The 27,093-nt window shown below is 45.3% G+C and overlaps 1 protein-coding gene across 3 annotated transcripts in view; it reads right to left on the bottom strand.

The window, feature by feature from the left end:
• Nucleotides 1-27,093, bottom strand: part of CRPPA (CDP-L-ribitol pyrophosphorylase A) — a 212,472-nt gene that overhangs the window by 75,223 nt on the left and 110,156 nt on the right. For all 3 annotated transcript variants that reach the window (XM_077268069.1, XM_077268067.1, XM_077268068.1), the window contains exons 6-8: nucleotides 22,426-22,523; nucleotides 12,043-12,135; nucleotides 10,083-10,175 (exon numbers count right to left, since the gene is read on the bottom strand). In XM_077268069.1, the coding sequence (XP_077124184.1) occupies nucleotides 10,083-10,175; nucleotides 12,043-12,135; nucleotides 22,426-22,523 (284 nt within the window). The remainder of the gene's footprint in view (nucleotides 1-10,082; nucleotides 10,176-12,042; nucleotides 12,136-22,425; nucleotides 22,524-27,093) is intronic.

Below are 27,093 nucleotides of genomic sequence, written 5' to 3'. Positions count from 1 at the left end.
CATCTTCCGAGAGCTTGTCCCTCTATAGGCTTGCTATGATCTCTGCCTGCAGAGATCATGACAGTTTGACCGGCCCATAAAGTGTTAAAGACCCAGGTTGAGAAAGGAGAGTTATAAGAAGTCTGCTGGAATTTTTTTTTTTTTTTTCCTCCAGTCTGCCTTGCTGCAGTCTTTTTTCGCTCTCTCCTCCTAATCTCTGTATGGCTCTGTGTGCACCTGACAATAATGGATCTCCAGAGTGTAACTGCGGGTTTGAATAATCTCATCACGAAAGTACAAAATTTACAAGATTTTGTGGTACATGCTCCGGTATCTGAGCCGAGAATTCCTTTGCCGGAGTTCTTCACAGGGAATAGAGCTAGCTTCCAGAATTTCCGAAATAATTGTAAGCTTTATTTGTCCCTGAAGTCTCGTTCAGCTGGAGACCCTGCTCAGCAGGTTAGGATTGTGATTTCCTTGCTCAGGGGTGACCCTCAAGATTGGGCCTTCTCATTGCCAGCAGGGGATCCTGCGTTACGCGATGTGGATGCGTTTTTTCTGGCCTTGGGCTTGCTTTATGAGGAACCTCATTTGGAACTTCAGGCAGAAAAAACTTTGATGGCACTATCTCAGGGGCAAGACGAAGCTGAAGTTTTCTGCCAAAAATTCCGTAAATGGTCTGTGCTTACTCAGTGGAATGAGTGCGCCTTGGCGGCAACTTTCAGAGAAGGTCTCTCTGATGCCGTTAAGGATGTTATGGTGGGGTTCCCTGTGCCTGCAGGTCTGAATGAGTCCATGACAATGGCTATTCAGATTGATAGGCGTCTGCGGGAGCGCAAACCGGTGCACCATCTGGCGGTGTCTATGGAAAAGACGCCAGAAAGTATGCAGTGTGATAGAATTCTGTCCAGGAGCGAGCGACAGAATTTTAGACGGAAGAATGGATTGTGTTTCTATTGTGGGGATTCTACTCATGTTATATCAGCATGCTCTAGGCGTACAAAGAAGCTTGATAAGTCTGTTTCCATTGGCACCATTCAGTCTAAGTTTATTTTGTCTGTAACCCTGATTTGCTCTTTGTCATCCATTGCCACGGACGCCTATGTTGACTCTGGCGCCGCTCTGAGTCTTATGGATTGGTCCTTTGCCAATCGTTGTGGTTTTGATTTAGAGCCTTTGGAGACTCTTATTCCTCTGAAGGGGATTGACTCCACCCCATTGGCTATTAATAAACCACAATACTGGACACAAGTTACCATGCGTATCTATCCGGATCACCAGGAGATTATTCGTTTCCTGGTGCTGTATAATTTACATGACGATTTGGTACTGGGATTGCCATGGTTGCAGTCTCACAACCCAGTCTTGGACTGGAGAGCAATGTCTGTGTTGAGCTGGGGATGTAAGGGTATTCATGGGGACTTACCTTTGGTTTCTATTTCGTCGTCCATTCCCTCTGAAGTCCCTGAGTTCCTCTCTGATTATCAAGACGTCTTTGACGAACCCAAGCTTGGGTCGTTACCTCCGCACCGTGAGTGCGATTGTGCCATAGATTTGATACCGGGTTGTCAATATCCAAAGGGTCGTTTGTTTAATCTGTCTGTGCCGGAACATGCTGCTATGCGGGAATATATAAAGGAGTCTTTGGAAAAGGGACATATTCGTCCATCTTCTTCTCCCTTGGGAGCTGGGTTTTTCTTTGTCTCAAAAAAAGACGGCTCTTTGAGACCATGTATTGATTATCGGCTTCTGAATAAGATCACTGTTAAGTATCAATACCCATTGCCATTGCTTACTGATTTGTTTGCTCGTATAGAAGGTGCTAAGTGGTTCTCTAAAATTGATCTTCGTGGGGCGTATAATTTGGTGCGGATCAGGCAGGGGGATGAGTGGAAGACCGCATTTAATACGCCCGAGGGCCACTTTGAGTATTTGGTCATGCCTTTTGGTCTTTCTAATGCCCCTTCAGTTTTCCAGTCTTTTATGCATGATATTTTCCGCGATTTTCTGGATAAATTTATGATAATATATCTGGATGATATTCTGATTTTTTCTGATGACTGGGACTCTCATGTCCAGCAGGTCAGGAGAGTTTTTCAGGTTCTGCGGTCTAATTCTTTATGTGTGAAGGGGTCTAAGTGCGATTTTGGGGTCCAGAAAATTTCCTTTTTGGGGTATATTTTTTCTCCCTCTTCCATTGAGATGGATCCCGTCAAGGTGCAAGCTATTTGTGACTGGACTCAGCCCTCCTCTCTTAAGGGTCTTCAGAGATTTTTGGGCTTTGCCAACTTTTACCGCCGATTTATTGCTGGTTTTTCGGATGTCGTTAAACCACTGACTGATTTGACCAGACAAGGCGCTGATGTTGCTAATTGGTCCCCTCATGCTGTAGAGGCCTTTCAGGAGCTTAAGCGCCGTTTTGCCTCTGCCCCTGTGTTGCGTCAGCCTGATGTGAATCTGCCTTTTCAGGTTGAGGTTGACGCTTCGGAGATCGGAGCTGGGGCAGTGTTGTCGCAGAAAGGTTCCGACTGCTCCGTCATTAGGCCTTGTGCCTTCTTTTCTCGCAAATTTTCGCCCGCAGAGCGGAATTATGATGTTGGGAATCGGGAGCTTTTGGCCATGAAGTGGGCGTTTGAGGAGTGGCGCCATTGGCTCGAGGGGGCTAGGCATCAGGTGGTGGTATTGACTGACCACAAAAATTTGATTTATCTTGAGACTGCCAGACGCCTGAATCCTAGACAGGCGCGCTGGTCTTTATTTTTTTCTCGCTTTAATTTTGTGGTGTCATACCTACCGGGTTCTAAGAATGTTAAGGCAGATGCCCTTTCTAGGAGTTTTGACCCGGACTCTCCTGGTAATTCTGAACCCACAGGTATCCTTAGGGAGGGAGTAATTTTGTCGGCCGTTTCTCCTGATCTGCGGCGGTCCTTGCAAGAGTTTCAGGCGGATAGACCGGATCGTTGTCCGCCTGATAGACTGTTTGTTCCGGATGATTGGACCAGCAGAGTCATCTCTGAGGTACATTCTTCTGCATTGGCAGGTCATCCCGGAATTTTTGGTACCAGGGATTTGGTGGCAAGATCCTTCTGGTGGCCTTCCCTGTCACGAGATGTGCGAGTCTTTGTGCAGTCATGTGACGTTTGTGCTCGGGCCAAGTCTTGTAGTTCTCGGGCTAGCGGACTGCTGTTGCCCTTGCCTATTCCTAAGAGGCCTTGGACACACATCTCGATGGATTTTATTTCAGATCTGCCTGTTTCCCAGAAGATGTCTGTCATCTGGGTGGTCTGTGACCGTTTCTCTAAAATGGTCCATTTGGTTCCTCTGCCCAAGTTGCCTTCTTCTTCTGAGTTGGTTCCTCTGTTTTTTCAGAATGTTGTCCGATTGCACGGTATTCCTGAGAATATTGTTTCTGACAGAGGTACCCAATTTGTGTCTAGATTTTGGCGGGCATTCTGTGCTAGGATGGGCATAGATTTGTCTTTTTCATCTGCTTTTCACCCTCAGACTAATGGCCAGACCGAGCGGACTAATCAGACCCTTGAGACATATCTGAGGTGTTTTGTCTCTGCTGACCAGGATGATTGGGTTGCTTTTTTGCCATTGGCAGAGTTCGCCCTCAATAATCGGGCCAGCTCTTCCACCTTGGTGTCCCCGTTTTTCTGTAATTCGGGGTTTCACCCTCGATTTTCCTCCGGTCAGGTGGAATCCTCGGATTGTCCTGGAGTGGATGCGGTGGTGGAGAGATTGCATCACATCTGGGGGCAGGTTATGGACAATTTGAAGTTGTCCCAGGAGAAGACTCAGCGTTTTGCCAACCGTCATCGTCGTGTTGGTTCTCGGCTTTGTGTTGGAGATTTGGTGTGGTTGTCTTCTCGTTTTGTCCCTATGAGGGTCTCTTCTCCTAAGTTTAAACCTCGGTTCATCGGCCCTTATAGAATATTGGAGATTCTTAATCCTGTTTCTTTCCGTTTGGACCTCCCTGCGTCCTTTTCCATTCATAACGTTTTTCATCGGTCGTTATTGCGCAGGTATGAGGTACCTGTTGTACCTTCGGTTGAGCCTCCTGCTCCGGTGTTGGTTGAGGGTGAGTTGGAGTACGTTGTGGAGAAAATTTTGGACTCTCGTGTTTCCAGACGGAGACTCCAGTATCTGGTCAACTGGAAGGGTTACGGCCAGGAGGATAATTCTTGGGTCAATGCATCTGATGTTCATGCTTCTGATCTTGTTCGTGCCTTCCATAGGGCTCATCCTGGTCGCCCTGGTGGATCTGGTGAGGGTTCGGTGCCCCCTCCTTGAGGGGGGGGTACTGTTGTGAATTTGGATTCTGGGCTCCCCCGGTGGCCGCTTGTGGAATTGGACTTGTCATCCTCCTTCCTGTTTCACCTGGTTCCATCAGTAGTGGGTGTCGCTATTTAAGCTCATTTCTCTGGTGGTTTCTTGCCGGTCAACAATGTTATCTGATGCCTCTCAGTGCTTGTTCCTGCTTCTAGACAACTACTAGATAAGTTGGACTTTTGTCCATGTTTTGTTTTGCCTATTTGTTCCAGTTCACAGCTGAAGTTTTGTTACTGTGTCTGGAAAGCTCTCGTTGATCAGGGATTGCTACTCTGGCGTTATGAGTTAATGCCAGAGTTTAAGGTAATCTCTGGATGGTGTTTTGTTAGTGTTTTTCTGCTGACCATGAAAGTATACTATCTGTCTTCTGCTATCTAGTAAGCGGACCTCAAATTTGCTAAGACTATTTTCCTGCTGCGTTTGTTGTTTCATCTGAACTCACCGCCATTATATGTGGGGGGCTACTGTCTTCTTTGGAATATTTCTCTAGAGGTGAGCCAGGTCTTATATTTCCCTCTGCTAGCTATTTAGGTCTTAGGCCAGAGCTGGGCATCTAGCGATAAATAGGAAATGCTACCTGGCTATTTCTAGTTGCGCGGCAGGCTTAGTTCATGGTCAGTATAGTTCCATCTTCCGAGAGCTTGTCCCTCTATAGGCTTGCTATGATCTCTGCCTGCAGAGATCATGACACACTCTGCTTCCGCCATTGCTACAGTTTTTGTTGATCGGCTGCAGCGGTGACATCACTGTATAGCACGGAAGCTAAACACTGAGCTAAGTAAAGCCTCTGGCCTTAAAAATGGTAAAATGGCCCAAACCCTATAAGTGGTTAGACAGAGGAAACCTCAGAAATAGCAGCATTACAAAATACAACTCGTGAAGTAAAAGACAAGGCCTCGGTGACCGAAGAAAAAAAAAAAGGCGGAGCGCGTGGAAAACGGCAATGAAAAAGTTAGATCCGGAAGGTGCAAAATGTGTTACTCCTTAAAGGGTTAATCTTTACAGGAAACCCCTTTAATTGACGGCATGTGGTTGTCAGTCACAATGTAGGAGGAATGGACATTTGCAGGATTTTGGAAACACGGCGCTGGGGATCCGCTCTCACCATCCGTCAGTCACGTTTCTAGTAATTCCAGGCATCAGGTCCGCACTTGTGTGTACGGCAGATATTAGTCCTGACACCGGGGAATGACACGCCGTCATCTTCATAGCTGCACTCACAAAGGGGGATTGTTACCTGCTCCACACACAACTCCATCCGTCCCCAGAGATCCCAGGAGGTGAAAATCTCGAGGAAAACACTTCAATTGTTCCCATGTCTTATTTTTATCTAATCGGATGAAAACAATTACATACTTGACCCTTCAAATATCCTCATTCGTGTCCGAGCTCTGTCCTCCTGCATAGACCTAACATTACATGATACCATTCCATCCGCCCACAGTCACCACTAGGGGGAGCTCAGGACCTCACTGAAGACAGGTTTAATGAAAGTAGTGCTCCCTCTAGTGGTGGAACTGCTCCCTCTAGTGGTGGACCCTACAGAACATTTGTGACAGTTCCAGAAGTTTTTTAATAATTAAATTGTGAAAAATAGTTTAACTTTTTCTTTTTTTTTTTTTTTTTTACACGTCACTTGTTCTCTTGAGGATGTGGATGTACCCCAATAATCGTCCTTTATTCTCCCACAAAGCTCTGCTCTCTGGTAGCAGAAAACCAGAAGAATTCTGAATTTTGCTTTAGATGTGAACGAAGAAGAAAACATCATCTCACCGAGGATCGATACAGGATCAGCAAAGCAAAAGATTTACAAAGTGACTCCTCTATTCGTGGAGCTTTCTCCGGCGATTGTTAGATCACGTGGTCCATAAAGTGAACGTCCCCTTTAAATTGTCACAGGCGCAGACATCTGAGCAGCATCACATTTCCATCACTTTCTAAGCGCCCAACCGAAAAGCCGCATCACCGACCGAACATAATGTAAGGATTTGTGGGTCCCCGTCTGCTCCCTTCTGTATTGTCAGCGCAGCGGGGGTCCCATTATCCTCATTACTTGCTCTGCTGCAAATCATTAATGATGGCGGTAATGGAAAATATTCTGAGTTCTGGCAGCCGGACAGGATCACATGTGCACGGTGCATGGAGCGAATATCCTCACTCACTGGAGAGGCCGGTGGAGCGCAGGAGAAGGGGCATGCAGGCAGGAGAGGGTTAAAAGGGGGTCGCTGTCCAAAAACGTCAACAGGGACGATCTAGAGCTAAACTCGATGGCGGCTCTCATATTAGAGGGGGTGTCCAGGTCTAAGATACTGATCCCGAATCCATAGATCGGTGTCCGACACCAAGGATCCCCTCCGATCAGCGGACACACGGTGAATGAGGGGCTCATTTATCCGGTTGTTGGTCAGTTTGCTTTTTGGTGGGCACCTAAGAAATGCCCAATCCGAAAAATGGGAGTCCCTTGTCCTCCGGGTGAATAAAGCGATAGCCTGCTTATGTGACCATTGTCCACTCACTTCTATGGGTCTAAAGGATCTGCCGTGTGACCGTTCACTTCTACGGGAGTGTGACCTTCCTTTAATCCCACATGAGGTGTGACCTCCGCTTCTATAGCCTGCTTATGTGGCCATTATCCATTCACTTCTATGGGTCTAAAGGATCTGCTGTGTGACCGTTCACTTCTATGGAAGTGTGACCCTCCTCTTATTCCCACATGCAGTGTGACCTCCACTTCTATAGCCAGCTTATGTGACCATTATCCATTCACTTCTATGGGTCTAAAGGATCTGCTGTGTGACCGTTCACTTCTACGGGAGTGTGACCCTCCTCTTATTCCCACATGAGGTGTGACCTCCACTTCTATAGCCTGCTTATGTGACCATTGTCCACTCACTTCTATGGGTCTAAAGGATCTGCCGTGTGACCGTTCACTTCTACGGGAGTGTGACCTTCCTTTAATCCCACATGAGGTGTGACCTCCGCTTCTATAGCCTGCTTATGTGGCCATTATCCATTCACTTCTATGGGTCTAAAGGATCTGCTGTGTGACCGTTCACTTCTACGGGAGTGTGACCCTCCTCTTATTCCCACATGAGGTGTGACCTCCACTTCTATAGCCTGCTTATGTGACCATTATCCATTCACTTCTATGGGTCTAAAGGATCTGCTGTGTGACCGTTCACTTCTATGGAAGTGTGACCCTCCTCTTATTCCCACATGCGGTGTGACTTCCGCTTCTATAGACGGTGAATGTAGCGGTGGTCCCACATTCGCACTACTTCTCCGTTCCCCACCCAAAAAAAGAGACCATTCTCAGGATCAGCGATGTGAACCCCACCAACCCAGGGAATGGGGGTCCCGTGTCCCCCATGTAAAGAGAGCAGTTGTGTTCATGCATAACCAACATGCAAACTACTTCTCCATCCAGACGGGACTCCTTTTACAGGATCTGTGGAGGATCTAGTGGTCGAACCCCCCAAATATACAAGATGTATGGTGATGGTCAAACAAAGCACGCCCCGATGACGGACTCCGCTCTGCTACATCTGGAGTTACATCCGAGCTTATACTCTTGGAATATACAGAAAGTAAGTGAACCTTGCACTGGGGGTTTTACACTTTTGCAGAATTTCCGGCGGCCCGCCTTTCTGGCAGAGCCCATGGGGGCTGATGAGGATTATGCCTGTTTGGAGCACAGCACTAAGCCTCTTCTTGCTTTTCTTCCCAGACTTACAAGATGCAAAATATTTCTCCACTTAGGTACAAATTACAGGTCGCCCCGTGGAACAATCGCTGAGATCTGCAGCCAAATTACTGATCAGATTCCTTGAAGACTTTACCAGCTGCCAATCAGGGAAACTCCCAGATACGTGGGAATACGAGGATCCCCGAGGGGCCCAATTAAAGTGAACGCCCCAGACACATGTCGAATTAATATCTGTGTCTAGATGGGTCTGCGGGGACAAGCTTCCACAGGCAGCGCTGCGGAGGGATGATTGACAGCCGCAGCCCTCCCTACTTGTCAGCGGTACCCTCAGACGTTGCACGAGAGCTTTCCTGGAGGGGATCTTCAATGCGAAGTGTCTTATCCCACCGCTTTCCCTTGTCATTCCACCATCGCGCTAATGAATGCTCCGAGTAATCCGAAAAAAGGTTTACCCATAAAAATTTAATGGGGAGCTGTCAATACAGAATCCATTGTAACCTGCGGCCCCCGAAAGTCTGACTCCACCACTCTTGTGCCAAAATTTCAGTAATTTTCTGAGTTCCTACTTAAAGGAATATTCCAATCTCAGGAACCTGAGGGACAGAGGAGCAGCGGGAGATCGGACAGTGACTACCACACTGGGGCCAAAGGGTTCAAGATTGCTAGGGGTCTGACATCAGGGACCCCCAGAGATTGTGTGAATGAAGGGGCTGCAGCGCTGCTTGGCACACGACGTTTCTGACCACCTGCTGCACTCCCGCAGAGGACATGGAGGGCTGAGTCAGCACTTCACTACCAGGATTGGTGGGATCTCAGAGGTCGGACCCCCAGTGATCATTACATGATTGCCATTAGATGTGAATAACCCTGTGGTATAAACATTCCCATATCATAATGACCAAGGACACTTTTCAGCCATTCACACTTGTTATAACCTGATGAAACATTTATACCATTGCTTTGTAGGTTAGCGCTGCCTTTTTCGGGCAGTCCTGTGTCCTATACCTCTAGGATTAGTTTTGGTCATGTACATATTAAATAGGGTAGGCTTGCCTAAGAAGAAGTGTTTTCAGAACACACTTAAAACTGTGGATGTTGGGAAGTAATTGCCAAGGGTAGTGCATTCTAGAGAGTCGCTGCAGCATGAGAGAAGTATCAGAGCGGAGAGTGGGATGTCTGGATTTGGTAGAATTCTTTTCTTAAATAATTACCAGAATGGCAAGGACAGGTAGACTTGTAAACATAGATGAGGGTGATGTAGGGCCAAGCAGAACTAAAAGGATGGATAAAGATGGGTAGGGTGGTAGACAGGGATGAGGAGATGTAGGGTGGTGCAGCACTGTGGAGAGGACAGGTAGCAGGGAAAACAGATGAGGAGATGTAGGGCGGTGCAGCACTGTGGAGAGGACAGGTAGCAAGGAAAACAGATGAGGAGATGTAGGGTGGTGCGGCACTGTGGAGAGGACAGGTAGCAGGGAAAACAGATGAGATGTAGGGTGGTGCGGCACTGTGGAGAGGATGGGTAGGGTGGTAAACAGATGAGAAGGAGATGTAAGGTGAGGGAAGCACTATGAAGGGTTGTAGACAGATGTGAGAAGATGTAGGGCTGTGTAGTACTCTGGAGAGGACAGGTAGGAAGCTAGACAGAGAGGAGGAAGAGATGTAGGACGGCGCAGCACTATGGAGAGGGTGAGTAGAGTGATAGACATAGATGAGGAGATGTAGGACAAGGAAAACCATTGCAAACCGGGCATACACTCCAGGGTCAGGCACACAGACTAGAACTAAAGTATAGCTGACAGGGAATCCAAGTCTGGAGTGAGTATAAATACCCCTCCCAGATCCAAAGAGAGGCCAGCAAAATTAACCCTGAGAGAACAGGACATTAACCATGTCCTAACCATGACAGAAAGGACAGGTAGAGTGATAGACAGATGAGGAAGAGATGTAGGGTGATGCAGCACTGTGGCAGGTTTGTGAGATTGATCTACGATTCTATCATTATTGCAAGAAGACACAAAATGCTATTGAATATTGTCCTGGTGGCTTTATAGATACTTACTGATACTACTACAGACTGATAGTAGGCGCCAACGCGAGCTGCTTGAAGTAAATCGATAAGTTTACGAGATTCTTCCAAATCTGAATCCTTCACCTTTAAGTGAAAAATTAGAGAATGCATTCAAACAAAAAGTATAATAAAGGAGAAATCACAGTAGAAAAGTTTGTGCCCAGTAGTTTCATACTGCACCTTTGACGTCATCACAGAATCCAGCTCGTGTCTGACACAGGACTGAAAGTAGTGATGCGTGTATTAAGAGGTTCTGCAGTGGCTGCAGCAAAGTACCGTAAAACACAGGTCTCAGCTGCTACAGATCTGGTCTGTGACTGAAAAGCAGCTTCACCCTCTATTTGTGGAAGAGGTTCTGCTGCAGCAGGGGCAGGTATACAAAACTACATGCGTTCAATCTCCAGCCATAATGCACTAATACAGAGCCATAATGCACCAATACAGAGCCATAATGCACCAATACAGAGCCATAATGCACCAATACAGAGCCATAATACACCAATACAGAGCCATAATGCACCAATACAGAGCCATAATGCACCAATACAGAGCCATAATGCACTAATACAGAGCCATAATGCACCAATACAGAGCCATAATGCACCAATACAGAGCCATAATGCACCAATACAGAGCCATAATGCACCAATACAGAGCCATAATACACTAATACAGAGCCATAATACACTAATACAGAGCCATAATACACCAATACAGAGCCATAATGCACCAATACAGAGCCATAATGCACCAATACAGAGCCATAATGCACCAATACAGAGCCATAATACACTAATACATAGCCATAATACACTAATACAGAGCCATAATGCACCAATACAGAGCCATAATGCACCAATACAGAGCCATAATACACTAATACAGAGCCATAATACACTAATACAGAGCCATAATACACCAATACAGAGCCATAATGCACCAATACAGAGCCATAATGCACCAATACAGAGCCATAATACACTAATACAGAGCCATAATACACCAATACAGAGCCATAATGCACCAATACAGAGCCATAATGCACTAATACAGAGCCATAATACACCAATACAGAGCCATAATGCACCAATACAGAGCCATAATACACTAATACAGAGCCATAATACACTAATACAGAGCCATAATACACTAATACAGAGCCATAATACACTAATACAGAGCCATAATACACTAATACAGAGCCATAATACACCAATACAGAGCCATAATGCACCAATACAGAGCCATAATACACTAATACAGAGCCATAATACACTAATACAGAGCCATAATAACCCAATACAGAGCCATAATACACTAAAAAAGAGCCATAATACACCAATACAGAGCCATAATGCACCAATACAGAGCCATAATACACTAATACAGAGCCATAATGACCCAATACAGAGGCAGCTTCAATGCCTCCTGACACGGTCTATACCAGCTACAAGGCCCCAAATATGAGGTGGACAATATGTCACAAATAGTTCAAGTCCTCTTTGAAATGCCAGCTAAAATGACCCCACGGTGCCAACGATCCAGAACTAGCAGCGTTTTTGTCACTGTGTTAGTTCGCTACGTCCAAAGTGCTGCCTTCTTTGAATGCAGTTGAATCCGCTTACATTCACAGAACGGTGCAGATTCACAGCGTCCAGTACATTCTATTGGTGAAATTCCTCTTGCGGAGACATTAGAAATTGACATGCTGCAGTCTGGAGAGAAGCGGCGCATGTCCGTCTCCGCGTGTGAGCAGTGAGCGTCTGTGGACACACAGTGGATGGGATTTCTTGAAATAAGTACGCAGAGTGAAACCCGCAGCAACTCCGGAACGTGGGCACATAGCACTTCCCGCCAAGCCTCATCATATTATAGTGACATTTCAGGATGATTTGCTTCCTTTCTCTCCTATATATATTCCCATCGCCCCTGCGCCCCAGATCGTGCTCACATTTATAGAGATGAAGTTGTAGCATTGCCCCCGCAGTAAGTTCTGTATGTCCTGGACGGTTTTACACATCGATGAAGAAATAGACTTCACGTTCTACAAAAAGAATAGATGATATGTTAAGAAAAAAAATTGGTGGGAAAGCAAAGACACAATGTAACAAGTAATTGTTTCATGTTATCATCCATTTCACACTGAGGGGCTTACAGCAGACTTCTTCAGTTCTTTCTATCACACATTTCCAGTTCTGGGACCCCCGTAGATGCCACCGAGCACGGCTCACTTATAACACTGCTGCAATACCGGTAATTGCTCATTATAGGATTAAAGGGTCACTAATTTGTGGGAAAGTTTCTTGATATGTTGATGCCCTGCTGGTGGATGGGGGTCCAGGTCCTCGATGCCTCACCATTCACTCAAATCCTGGGTAAGAGGGGGCCAGCTCAATCATGAGCATATGTGCGGACCACCTGACTTAGTAAAGGTCTATTCTCAACATTAAGAGGTATCATACATTCAAAGAATAGGGTAAATTTGGGGATGGTCTGAAAAACAGGGCATTGAAAAGCCCCCCTGGTATGGAGCGGTGCTGGGCCCTGGAATAGGCAACATGAGACACTTACATAAAAAATGGAGCTCAGTTCTTGGGAACAGTTGAGGGTTCCTCAGTCGGACCCCCAAAAATAATCAACTTTTTTTGTTTTGGTAATAACTTTCAATGATAGAGACTGAAAGTCTATGGGTCATATATTATTACTGGGCAGAAGTTCACACTATCTCTGTAGTAGGAAAAATAATTGGGGGTCTCAGTCTGAGTTACAAAGAGAATAATAAAGGATATCAGAAAAAAGTAACATTGTAACAAACTATCAGCTGTGAAAAGCGTTGGTTCAAAACTAATGTTTGCATCCACTGCCAGCAAAAAGAGATGCTGAGAATAGTGGAGAATTAACCCACAAAGTTTATTAGAAAGTTACAGAACTTTTCATCATATGATAAACTCTGGCCGTGGCCATCAGTACAGACTGTGAAGACATGACCTTGATGAGCGAATGTCCTGGAGAGGAATCCTGTGTAAGGTACAATATCACCGGGCGGGCAGACATCAGCAGGGGGCGCAGACCTCAGCAGGGGGCGCAGACCTCAGCAGGGGGCGCAGACATCAGCAGGGGGCGCAGACATCAGCAGGGGCGCTGACTATTTATCACTGAATATTCATAGGCGGCTGAGAGGAGAGGACATTCAGTGACCCAGATCCAAAAGCTCGAAATATTCCTGACAGATATGCAGAGTAATTCATCCATCTCCAACATCACTGACAGCTACTGCACCTCTCCAGCAAGATGTATAGAACAGGATCACAGCACAGATTTACTGCCGTCATCCTCCCACTCGGAGAATATCAATATCTGCTAACAGATTCATAAAAATCACGTGAGAAGTTTGTAAGAAACAGAAAACTATCTGGGATGACATAAGATTCATTGCTTGTTACTAAAAGTATCACTATAATACTGCCCCTATGTACAAGAATATAACTACTATAATACTGCCCCTATGTACAAGAATATAACTACTATAATACTGCTCCTATGTACAAGAATATAACTTCTATAATACTGCCCCTATGTACAAGAATATAACTACTATAATACTGTCCCCATGTACAAGAATATAACTACTATAATACTGCCCTTATGTACAAGAATATAACTACTATAATAGTGCCCCTATGTACAAGAATTTAACTACTATAATACTGCTCCTATGTACAAGAATTTAACTACTATAATACTGTCCCTATGTACAAGAATATAACTACTATAATACTGCTCCTATGTACAAGAATATAACTACTATAATACTGCCCCTATGTACAAGAATATAACTACTATAATACTGCCCCTATGTACAAGAATATAACTACTATAATACTGCTCCTATGTACAAGAATATAACTACTATAATACTGCTCTATGTACAAGAATATAACTACTATAATACTGCCCTTATGTACAAGAATATAACTACTATAATACTGCCCTTATGTACAAGAATATAACTACTATAATACTGCCCTTATGTACAAGAATATAACTACTATAATACTGCTCCTATATACAAGAATATAACTACTATAATACTGCCCCTATGTACAAGAATATAACTACTATAATACTGTCCCTATGTACAGGAATATAACTACTATAATACTGCCCCTATGTACAAGAATATAACCACTATAATACTGCTCCTATGTACAAGAATATAACTACTATAATACTGCTCCTATATACAAGAATATAACTACTATAATACTTCCCCCTATGTACAAGAATATAACTACTATTGATTTTGATTCTTTTCAGATACTGACATGCAGCAGATTTTTCGCCTCCGCTCACGTGGATGAGTTGTTGCAGACAGTACCAGCAGTGCACGGTATCAGAGCTCATCGCTGGGGTCTGTAATGTCTGTGCATTGTCACCGCACTCAGGTGTGCACAGGACGGATGTGACTCGCAGTTGTCAGCCCATTGTCTGCAGACTATTCTCCCCTGTTTGCTAATACAAGGTCTGTTCCACTTTCACTGTTGCATGAACCTGCACTTTATAGAGGATCGGTGGAGGATGAGGCCATGTAAGCCAATCCATTCGAGGGGTCACTTACTTTACACACACTGTCATAATCAAGTATAACTAAGGATTTGGAAGAAAATTAGCTTGATTGGTTATTGTATTTCACAGCAGGATAGTTTTTCCTCTGGAAATTCCCTTTCCAGCGGGCAGAGTACAGCTGTGCTGCCGGCATGACGGGGATTAATGGCGATAATGATCCAAGAGGATTTCCAAAAAACTCTCCTATAGCAATGTATCTAAGTAATATTTATGGTTAAGTGGCGCGACAACCAGTATGGCCAATAAAATGGGGTCTTTTAAACTGATCAGCTGATTGATGCGATCACAGCGCACAGGAAGTAGCACAGCACCACACTGTTTAGTGGTGGTAAATAGTACTGCAGCTCTCTCCTATACAGTTGTGGCCAAAAGTATTGACACCCCTGCAATGCTGTCAGACAATACTCAGTTTCTTCCTGAAAATGAATGCAAACACAAGTTCTTTGGTATTATCTTCATTTAATTTGTCTTACATGAAAAAACACAAAAGAGAATTGTCCTAAAGCCAAATTGGATATAATTCCACACCAATCATAAAAAAGGGGGTGGACAAAAGTATTGGCACTGTTAGAAAAGTCATGTGATGCTTCTGTAATTAGTGTAATTAACAGCACCTGTAACTTACCTGTGGCACCTAACAGGTGTTGGCAATAACTAAATCACACTTGCAGCCAGTTGACATGGATTAAAGTTGACTCAACCTCTGTCCTGTGTCCTTGTGTGTACCACATTGAGCATGAAGAAAAGAAAGAAGACCAAAGAACTGTCTGAGGACTTGAGAAACCAAATTGTGAGGAAGCATGAGCAATCTCAAGGCTACAAGTCCATCTCCAAAGACCTGAATGTTCCTGTGTCTACCGCGCGCAGTGTCATCAAGAAGTGTAAAGCCCATGGCACTGTGGCTAACCTCCCTAGATGTGGACGGAAAAGAAAAATTGACAAGAGATTTCAACGCAAGATTGTGCGGATGTTGGATAAAGAACCTCGACTAACATCCAAACAAGTTCAAGCTGCCCTGCAGTCCGAGGGTACAACAGTGTCAACCCGTACTATCCATCGGTGTCTGAATGTAAAGGGACTGTATGGTAGGAGACCCAGGAATTCCCCACTTCTTACCCAGAGACATAAAAAAGCCAGGCTGGAGTTTGCCAAAACTTACCTGAAAAAGCCTAAAACGTTTTGGAAGAATGTTCTCTGGTCAGATGAGACAAAAGTAGAGCTTTTTGGGCAAAGGCATCAACAGAGTTTACAGGAGAAAAAAAAGAGGCATTCAAAGAAAAGAACACGGTCCCTACAGTCAAACATGGCGGAGGTTCCCTGATGTTTTGGGGTTGCTTTGCTGCCTCTGGCACTAGACTGCTTGACCGTGTGCATGGCATTACGAAGTCTGAAGACTACCAACAAATTTTGCAGCATAATGTAGGGCCCAGTGTGAGAAACCTGGGTCTCCCTCAGAGGTCATGGGTCTTCCAGCAGGACAATGACCCAAAACACACTTCAAAAAGCACTAGAAAATGGTTTGAGAGAAAGCACTGGAGACTTCTAAGGTGGCCAGCAATGAGTCCAGACCTGAATCCCATAGAACACCTGTGGAGAGATCTAAAAATGGCAGTTTGGAGAAGGCACCCTTCAAATATCAGGACCTGGAGCAGTTTGCCAAAGAAGAATGGTCTAAAATTCCAGCAGAGCATTGTAAGAAACTCATTGATGGTTACCGGAAGCGGTTGGTCGCAGTTATTTTGGCTAAAGCTTGTGCAACCAAATATTAGGCTAAGGGTGCCAATACTTTTGTCTGGTCCATTTTTGGAGTTTTGTGTGAAATGATCAATGTTTTGCTTTTTGCTTCATTCTCTTTTGTGTTTTTTCATTTAAGACAAATTAAATGAAGATAATAATACCAAAGAATTTGTGTTTGCAATCATTTTCAGGAAGAAACTGAGTATTATCTGACAGAATTGCAGGGGTGTCAATACTTTTGGCCACAACTGTACAACTGAATGGAGACAGCTGCAGTACTATTCAGGGCCACAACACAGAGGATGGAGCTGTGCACCCCCCATAGCGCTGTGACCCCTCAATCAGCCGATCAGGTCATTAATATTCAAGTCTCCATAAACCCCTTCTAGGTAAGAAGCAATATGACTCCGATCACAGCTCACAAAGGTGATCTCCCAGCTCTAAAAACAAGTCTTAAAATGGACAGTCACCCATCTTTCCCAGACTTCTGAGTTACAAAGCTTCTTATTAACTGAGTGAAATAGGAAAAGGACAAGTATTGCTGCTTATCTTGCTATAGTAGGGAATACCCCTGTAAATAACCATGAGAATATAACTTAGGATATGCCATAAATGTCCGTTACGTGGGAGTCCAAGCCATCTCAAGAACGAGGGTCCTTATGTCCATTCCATCTGCTCACATGAGGAAGAGGTTGCAAGTCCCTCTCAAACTACAGATGGTGGGTGTCCCAAAATCAGTCACTTATAGCATACAGTGGGTACGGAAAGTATTCAGACCCCTTTAAATGTTTCACTCTTTGTTTCATTGCAGCCATTTGGTGAATTCAAAAAAGTTCATTTTTTCTCATTAATGTACACTCTGCACCCCATCTTGTCTGAAAAAAACAGAAATGTAGTCATTTTTGCAAATTTAATAAAGAAGAAAAAATGAAATATCACATGGTCATAAGTATTCAGACCCTTTGCTCAGACACTCATATTTAAGTCACATGCTGCCCATTTCCTTGTGATCCTCCTTGAGATGGTTCTACTCCTTCATTGGAGTCCAGCTGTGTGTAATTACACTGACAGGACTTGATTTGGAAAGGCGCACACCTGTCTATATAAGACCTCACAGCTCACAGTGCATGTCAGACCAATTGAGAATCGTGAGGTCAAAGGAACTGGCCAAGGAGCTCAGAGACAGAATCGTGGCAAGGCACAGATCTGGCCAAGGTTACAACAGAATTTCTGCACTACTCAAGGTTCCTAAGAGCACAGTGGCCTCCATAATCCTTAAATGGCAGAAGTTTGGGACCACCAGAAGTCTTCCTAGACCTGGCTGTCTAGCCAAACTGAGCAATCGTGGGAGAAGAGCCTTGGTGAGAGAGGTAAAGAAGAACCCCAAGATCACTGTGTCTGAGCTCCAGAGATGCAGTAGGGAGATGGGAGAAAGTTCCACAAAGTCAACTATCACTGCAGCCCTCCACCAGTCGGGCCTTTATTGCAGAGTGGCCCGACGGAAACCTCTCCTCAGTGCAAGACATATGAAAGCCGCATAGAGTTTGCTAAAAAACACATGAAGGACTCCCAGACGAAGAGAAATAAGATTCTCTGGTCTGAGATGAAGATAGACCTTTTTGGTGATAATTCTAAGCGGTATGTGTGGAGAAAACCAGGCACTGCTCATCACCTGCCCAATACAATCCCAACAGTGAAACATGGTGGTGGCAGCATCATGCTATGGGGGTGTTTTTCAGCTGCAGGGACAGGACGACTGGTTGCCATTGAACGAAACTTGAATGCGGCCAAGTACAGAGATATCCTGGATGAAAACCTCTTCCAGAGAGTTCTGGACCTCAGACTTGGCCTAAGGTTCACCTTCCAACAACACAATGACCCTAAGCACACAGCTAAAATAACAAAGGAGTGGCTTCAGAACAACTCTGTGACCATTCTTGACTGGCCCAGCCAGAGCCCTGACCTAAACCCAACTGGGCATCTCTGGAGAGACCTGAAAATGGTGTCAACCAACGTTCACCATCCAACCTGACGGAACTGGAGAGGATCTGCAAGGAAGAATGGCTGAGGATCCCAAATCCAGGTTTGAAAAACTTGTTGCAGCATTCCCAAGAAGACTCATGGCTGCACTAGCTCAAAAGGGGCTTCTACTCAATACTAAGCAAAGGGGCTGAAGACTTATGAGCATGTGAGATTTCAGTTTTTCTTTTTTATTAGATTTGCAAAAATTTCTACATTTCTGTTTTTTTCAGTCAAGATGGGGTGCAGAGTGTACATTAATGAGAAAAAATGAACTTTTCTGAATTTACCAAATGGCTGCAATGAAACAAAGCGTGAAAAAATTAAAGGGGTCTGAATACTTTCTGTACCCACTGTGTCTTGTGAGAATATCAAGTTATAGGAGAGTGTTACCTTTTTTGAAAAGTTGACAGGTAAAATAAAGCCATACTAAATACTGGAACTTGGCTGTTCACACCCTGCTTCGGTTAACTTTTTCTGATCTTACATGCCATCCTCCCTGCTTGCTTCTTCTGCTCTTCTTTTCAGTCCAGTCCCTTATTCGGATACCTTCTTCTGCTCTTCTGTGCCGTCCACCCCCTGCTTCAGATAGCTTCTTCTGCCCTTCTGTGCCTTCCACCCCCTGCTTCGGATAGCTTCTTCTGATCTTCTGTGCCGTCCACCCCCTGCTTCGGATAGCTTCTTCTGATCTTCTGTGCCGTCCACCCCCTGCTTCGGATAGCTTCTTCTGCTCTTCTGTGCCTTCCACCCCCTGCTTCGGATAGCTTCTTCTGCTCTTCTGTGCCGTCCACCCCCTGCTTCGGATAGCTTCTTCTGCTCTTCTGTGCCATCCACCTCCTGCTTCGGATAGCTTCTTCTGATCTTCTGTGCCATCCACCCCCTGCTTCGGATAGCTTCTTCTGATCTTCTGTGCCGTCCACCCCCTGCTTCGGATAGCTTCTTCTGTTCTTCTGTGCCATCCACCCCCTGCTTCGGATAGCTTCTTCTGTTCTTCTGTGCCGTCCACCCCCTGCTTCAGATAGCTTCTTCTGTTCTTCTTTGCCATCCACACCCTGCTTCGGATAGCTTCTTCTGTTCTTCTGTGCCATCCACCCCCTGCTTCGGATAGCTTCTTCTGATCTTCTGTGCCGTCCACAACCTGCTTCGGATAGCTTCTTCTGATTTTCTCAGAAAAGAACAACTTATTCTCTGGGAATCTTTTTGTTTTTGGGTGAAAGTTCCTTATTTGAGCCCCCAGGGACACAAGCTATAATACATGTAACCTCACCGACTTACGACTTCCTGCAGATAGGAGCGAAAATCCCATCTGGAATGTTAAAAAATGAGAGAAGACAAATTAAGATGTCACCTGCGCCGCGGAGCTTACACCGTCACTGCGATCGCTGTCTGCACATAATTGGCGCCGTTGTCGTAATTGTTGAAAAACAAATAGCCGGTGTACGTGAGAGCGGAGGAAATATTAGAAAAAGATTAAGGAGCTGGCATGTTGAGGGGCTTAGGATGTCAATCACTTCCCTGCCAGAGGCACCATGGGTGGTTGAGACAAGGGGTCGGCCATTGTGTTGGTTCGGAACAGGAAACGCTTGTCAAGGTGAATGAGGGACTGGTCCTTGTTGCTCCATAATTATATCCTCCCACTTTAAAGAATTGGTAAACAAAAAAAACTATTTTTAAATTAAAAAAAAAAAAACACCCTCAATTTTTTACTATGGATCTAGTTAAAAAAAAAACCTTCCTGGTTCCACCATACCTATACGAGAACACTGTGGGGAAAAGAAGGGGCCATGACCCTAGGGTGGTATTCCAGCCCTCGCCCTTGTGGAAATGTTAAAGGAATGTCTCATGAAGACAACTCCTATCCATATACCCTACTATTCCTTATGGGTCCAGATGTACTGAAAGATTCCAGCACTGTAGATTCCTCAATAAGTCAAAACAAAGACGAACTCCCGCTTTGGGTAACTGGAGCGCCAGTGCAGGCCCTCCTACTGATCAGCTGATCGAGAGGCTGTGGCGCACCAGAAGCTTCACAGCGCCAAATATTGTGTAGTGGCCATAAATGGTACTGCAACTAAAGAAAAATGAAGAGATTGCCAGAATAGAGATGGGCCACTTCCGGTACGTCTCAGCCCCCTCAATCCTAACCTCACAATATTAAGTGATATTTCAAAGCTGTTGTGGTTCCTTCAAGAAGAAAAGCCATGATGACTGCCTTAACCAAGGGTCCTATAGCAGTCACGGGGTCCAGCCTCAATGTTCCGGCTCCTCTCTCTAGACGCCTAGAAATATTTTGCCATTTTTTTTTTACATCCAATGTTGCACATATGAAAATCTCAATTAGAAAAATCTCTTTGTTTCCTGCTAGAAAATCTGCCTATGAGTGGGCACAAATAGAAGCGGGGGCTTTATGGCATGAGACCCAGTATAGATGCCATCATACCTCTTCCTTACTGCCGGCAGGAGGACGGTGCAATTGTTTTCTCCTTCCCACAGGTGAGGAGACTTGGAACGGTTATTCTTCTCCCTGCCCCTGCTTAGGGGACGTCCTATGCCTGTTGACACCGCCCATGAGGAGCGGTGAATGCAGCCAGTATCAGCTAGGACTTTTCTATAGCTGGACTTCCTACCTGTTGCCAAGGCTAACTCTATAGTATGTATACCACTGGATTACAATGGCAGCTTGGGGGGGGAGCTTGGAGAAACTGACCCCAACAACAGCTCTTCTATTCCTCTTTTGAGTCATCACAGAAGCTAATTGCATTTGTCTCCCGCGAGATTGGAGACGGATTACAGGCATAAAAGAGAGGCAGGCTTTCAATTCAGAATATAACAATTTCAGGAGCAACGCATGCTGGGCAGTGAGGAATATCCCAATACCTATCGTGCCGTCAGAATGCTGTTGACAAGAAACCACTTACTCAAAAAAGAGTGGATGCTAAGTTACAGAGCAGGAGAAGCGGGACAGTTCCTGGACATATCAGACTGGTACATACACCAAAAACAGTGGGAAATGAGCACAGAACAACTAAAATTTTCAGATTTATGACTTTCTCCAAAAATGTACAAAAAAAAATAAAACTATTTTCACATAAAATTTTCTGTTTAGGGTGACACGCAGTGTGAACACCGTTACAGCAAATTAAGGGGTTTACCCAATAATTTTATTAAAGGGAAATGCTCCTAAAACTTGGAGAACAGGGGGAGTAGCAGGAACAGTGATGAAATATTTCACATTCCACTCTGATTATCCGCATTAATGAGGGGTATGAGGCCGGCGGGCACAGCTTCTCCTCTTTACAAGCGAATGTGAAGTGCCGCCGTCTCCGCCGACTGGGGACTGCAGTGTGTGCGTGTGCAAAAAAGAACTGTCAGCAAGCAGGGTAGCAATGGTAACAGCCTTTAATAAATCAGTGTTTGCAGTGATTGTAAGGAGTTGTATTTGCACAAAAGTTGGAGAGTTACCCCTGTAAAGTATAAGGGGATGATTACCATTTTTTTGTGAAAAATGACATAGAAACTATCAACAAGTAGGGAATATGTCATGCTGAATCTCCACCCATTGCTGCAGACAACACCTCCATAGATGTTGCAAAACTACAGCTCCCAGGATTCCCTGACATTCTGCAGACTGTATACAATATTCTACTGTTATATGGAAACAGTCAACAAGCAGGGTAGCAACGATGATAGATTTGATTAAGTCTGTGGTTTTCAGTCATTGCAAAGAGGTGTACTTGTGCAAGAGTTTTTAGAATCATCCGCGTAAAGACTGAATGGCTATAGAATACTCTTGCTGCTAAGAGGAAACCATCAGTACGTAGGCATGATTCCTAAGACCACTATATATGTAATATATTATAAACATCTAGCACAAGAACATTTTTCGGACATGATAAGAAGACGTTGGCAAAATTTCCCAGGAAATGCAATGAATGGGATGAGACTCGTTCACCTTTATGTTGGATTTTAGGTTTTCGTGAAGGCGAAATCCGATCTGCACCGCCTCCTCCTTCATATCAGTGATGATGCAGAGATGGTTAGAGATGCGATCTGCAAAGAACAAAAAAAGTAAAAAGTCATCGCACAAAAAAAAATCCAAAACATAAAGGAACGGAGACCACTAATATCTGAAGCCCCTCTAGGAACAACATTCAACAATCAGCAGTGAAAGCCACGGAGACGAACAAATCCTCCTGACCAGAACGGCAGCAGATCCCTGTCCGATCAGAAAAACTAAGAATACAGTGGTTGCAAAAGTATTCACCCCCGCTGGCTTTTTATCTACAGGTGCTTCTCACAAAATTAGAATATTATTAAAAAGTGAATTTATTTCAGTTCTTCAATACAAAAAGTGAATCTCCTATATTCTATAGAGTCATTACACACAAAGTGGTCTATTTCACGTGTTTATTTCTGTTAATGTTGATGATTATGGCTTACAACCAATGAAAACCCAATAGTCATTATCTCAGTAAATTAGAATACTTTACAACACCAGCTTGAAAAACGATTGTAAAATCCGAAATGTTGTCCTACTGAAATGTATGTTCAGTAAATGCGCTCAATACTTGGTCGCGGCTCCTTTTGCATCAATTACTGCATCGATGCGGCGTGGCATGGAGGCGATCAGCCTGTGGCACTGCTGAGGGGTTATGGAAGCCCAGGTTGCTTTGATAGCAGCCTTCAGCTCGTCTGCATTGTTGGGTCTGGTGTCTCATCTTCCTCTTGACAATACTCAATAGATTCTCTATGGGGTTAAGGTCAGGCGGGTTTGCTGCCAATCAAGCCCAGTGATACTGTTGTTTTTACACCAGGTATTGGTACTTTTGGCAGTGTGGACAGGGGCCAAGTCCTGCTGGAGAATGACATTTCCATCTCCAAAAAGCTTGTTGGCAGAGGGAAGCATGACGTGCTCTAAAATGTCCTGGTAGACGGCTGCGCTGACTTTGGTCTTGATAAAACACAGTGGACCTACACCAGCAGATGACATGGCTCCCCAAACCATCACTGATTGTGGACACTTCACACTAGACCTCCAGCAGCTTGGATTGTGGCCTCTCCACTCTTCCTCCAGACTCCGGGACCTTGATTTCCAAATGAAATGCAACATTTACTTTCATCTGAACACAACACCTTGGACCACTGACAACAGTCCAGTTCTTCTTCTCCTTGGCCCAGGTAAGACGCTTCTGGCGTTGTCTATTGGTCATGAGTGGCTGACACAAGGAATATGACACTTGTAGCCCATGTCCTGGAGACGTCTGTGTGTGGTGAAGCAATGACTCCAGCAGCAGTCCACTCCTGGTGAATCTCCCCCACATTACTGAATAGCCTTTTATTAACAATCCTTTCCAGGCTGCGGTTATCCCGGTTGCTTGTGCAACTTTTTCTACCACACTTTTTCCTTCCATACAGCTTTCCATTAGTATTCTTGGATCCAGCAGTCTGTGAACAGCCGGCTTCTTTACCAATGACCTTTTGTGGCTTCCCCTCCTTGTGGAGTGTGTCAATGATGCCTTCTGGTGTCAGGACTCTGAACATTTTTTACCTTTTGTGCATTACTGCCCTCTTCCAAGATGGCGTCTTTGGTCTCATGTGCACTGTGTCTTCCTGCTATAAAACTCCACCCCAGCCTTCAGTCTGTGCTAGATTATTCTGCCTTGCATCCAGCTCCTGACCTCTGATTACTCCCTAGCTATATACCTGCTCCTGTGAACCTGTGTGGTGATCCTGCTACTCTGCTCTGAGTTCCTGCTGCATACACAAGTTTCCAGTAATCCTCCTTCATCTGCTGCTCGTGTTTACTTCATCTGCATTTGCTGGACATGTAAGCTGCTGCTGCTGCAATAACCTGAGACTATTAACCAGGCCTCCCTGGTTGAGCTAAGATATGATTTGAACTGCCTAATAAGCATATCTATCTGTGCCTGGACTAAGACAAGGATTTATTCGTGTCAAGTATCCTCAAGAATAACTGTGCTTCATAGACTTTCTGCTCGATTGCATTTTTCTCTGAAGACTGCTAAGCTGCGTTTATTATTTGCACCAAGTGTTGTGGACTTGAGTTTCTCTCTGCACCTGTTTGAATCACCGTGTGATAATATAGACTTTACCACTTATAAAACTGTCCTGTAGTTGTCTTGTTCCACGCAAAGAGTCTCCTGAGTTATCCCCTATAATTATTACATCTGGACATCTTTCACTTCAGCAGTCTTCCCCATGATTGTGGAGCTACTGAAACAGACTAAGGACCTTTACAAACGCTTAGGAGCCTTTACAGGTGTTTTTTGTTAATTATTCTAATTTACTAAGATAATGACTTTTGGGTTTTCATTGGCTGTAAGCCATAATCATTAATATTAACAGAAATATACAAGTGAAATAGATCACTCTGTGTGTAATTGTCACGCTCACGCCCTGACTGGTAGGCGTGAGCTCGGGGGGGGGTTTGTGGCCCCACTGTGCCACAAACCAGACTACCCTGGAAGGGGCGTGACTATGACAGCTGCCTGTGTTTTCACTGGAGCCCCTGATGGTGAGGTCAGGCTTGTGCAGCAGGCAGCTGCCAGGTGCTACTCCAGGGCGGTGTCTGGCTGTGGCTGCTGATCCCATTTGGGAGACAGGAATACCAGGATTGGTGCGGGCATCAGGCAGGACTGGAAGAAGAGCACAGCTGAGACACAGACTAGTATCCTGGCACGGCTGAGACAGGGCTGGCAGAGACACAGCAGAGATCACAGGGCTGGCAGAGATGGCAGGAAACACAGGACTGGCTAGGACGGCAGGAAACACAGGACTGGAAGGCACGGCAGGAAACACAGGACTGGCAGGAACACGGGATTGGCAGGAACACTGGATTGGCAGGCACGGCAGAGAACACAGGACTGGTTGATGTGGTTTATGAAGAAACAGGTAGGGACCTGTTCACACAGGAGGTGCAGGAACAGATATGAAACATGGAAGGAACAGGTAGGGACCTGGTCACACTGGAAGAGAACCGCAAGGCTGCGGATAGGAGCGGTAGAGCAGCAAGAGATAGCGCAGCAATAAAAGCAAAGCAGAGCAGAGAAGAACGGAGCAGAACTGCAAGGAATGCGGAGAGGAGCTGCAGAAGGATTCTTACAGCAACGGGAGCGGAGCAGAGATGAATGGAGCGGAACCGCAAGGAATGCAGAGAGGAGCTGCAGAAAGATTCTTACAGCAACGGGAGCGGAGCAGAGATGAATGGAGCAGAACCGCAAGGAATGCGGAGGGGAGCTGCAGAACATAAGCAGACTGAGAACACAAGGAAAGACACAGCAGGGAAGGAAGTCACAGACAAGGAGACAGAGATAAGACTAAGTACAGACAAGGCAATGGAACAAGACACAAGGACAAAGACACAGGGACCAGGATATTCTGCCTCCTGGAGGGCGGAAAACAAGACCAAGGCAAAAATACAGAGAAAAGCCTCTAGCGAGGGAGTAACATAGAGCAGGGCCTGGCAAACTCAGCAGCTAGACACTAACTGAGCAAACACATTGCACAGGCCCAGAACACTGGGTGGAGCTGCACTATATACTGGAGGCCTCCTGGCAATTGGTCAGGAACAGATTGGGCAGATGCACCTGATTCCTATAAGAACCAGAGAGTTCAGGCGCCGCCCCTCTATACACAGAACCATGAAGCATGCAGAGAGCAGAGACACAGAACATGGAGCTGGCATAAAACAGAAACCACATTATGGCCTGGAGCAGTGGGTAAGATAGTGTGAGAGATGTGAGGCCATGCCGTGATGCCAGCAGAGTTGTTACAGTACCCCCCCCTTTACGGCCCCTCTTCTTCAAGCCCGCCAGAATAACTTGTAGAAGAAGGATGGGAGCACACATAGTCCAGGCCAACATGACATCTTCAGGGTAGAAGGCGGCAGGAGAGTCACCAGGTATCTCAGAAAACAAAGTCTCTTTGTGCTCTGCAGGGTTAGCTTCATCAGAAATCTCGGATAGCAAAGTCTCATTGTACCCAATAGGGTTAGCTTTCTCAATGGACTGGACCATTTCCTCAGGGTAGACAAGAAGCAGGGACTTGGAAGCTACCGACTTGTTATCTTCACCAGCCGGCCACATGGAAGCTGAAGGAATACTCACAAGATACACCCTCTGCCCGATATCCAGAGAAACTTTCAGATAGCAGAGATGTTCTAGAGTACTGAACACAGGAAAAGTCACTAGAGATGAGTGTGGAGAGCATCAGCTCCACCAGGTCAGAGAAAAATTGAGGTGAACAAACTTCAGTTTTGAAATCTTCACCAGCCGGCCATAAGGACGCAGAAGGTATAAACATAGGAACAATCTTGTGCCCGTTATCCAGAAGAAATCGTCCAAGCGGCGGGGATGTTCCTAGGAACGGATTACAGGTATAGTCGCTGGAGATGTGTGGAGAGATAGTCACCGCTTCCCCATCTTCGGTGACATTAGCACACCTTGACTCGACGACTAAGTGTTTACTGGTATAGTCGCTGGAGATGTGTGGAGACATCCTCACCGTTTCCCCATCTTCGGTGACGCCAGCACACCTTGACTCGACGACTAGCAGACCAGCTGAAGAAGATGACACTGCTGAGTGTCTTTGACGCATGGGA

The sequence above is a fragment of the Ranitomeya variabilis genome, chromosome 6 (assembly GCF_051348905.1).
Source record: "Ranitomeya variabilis isolate aRanVar5 chromosome 6, aRanVar5.hap1, whole genome shotgun sequence".
In the NCBI taxonomy this organism is placed as follows: Eukaryota; Metazoa; Chordata; class Amphibia; order Anura; family Dendrobatidae; genus Ranitomeya; species Ranitomeya variabilis.
This window is presented reverse-complemented; position numbering and strand designations above follow the sequence as displayed.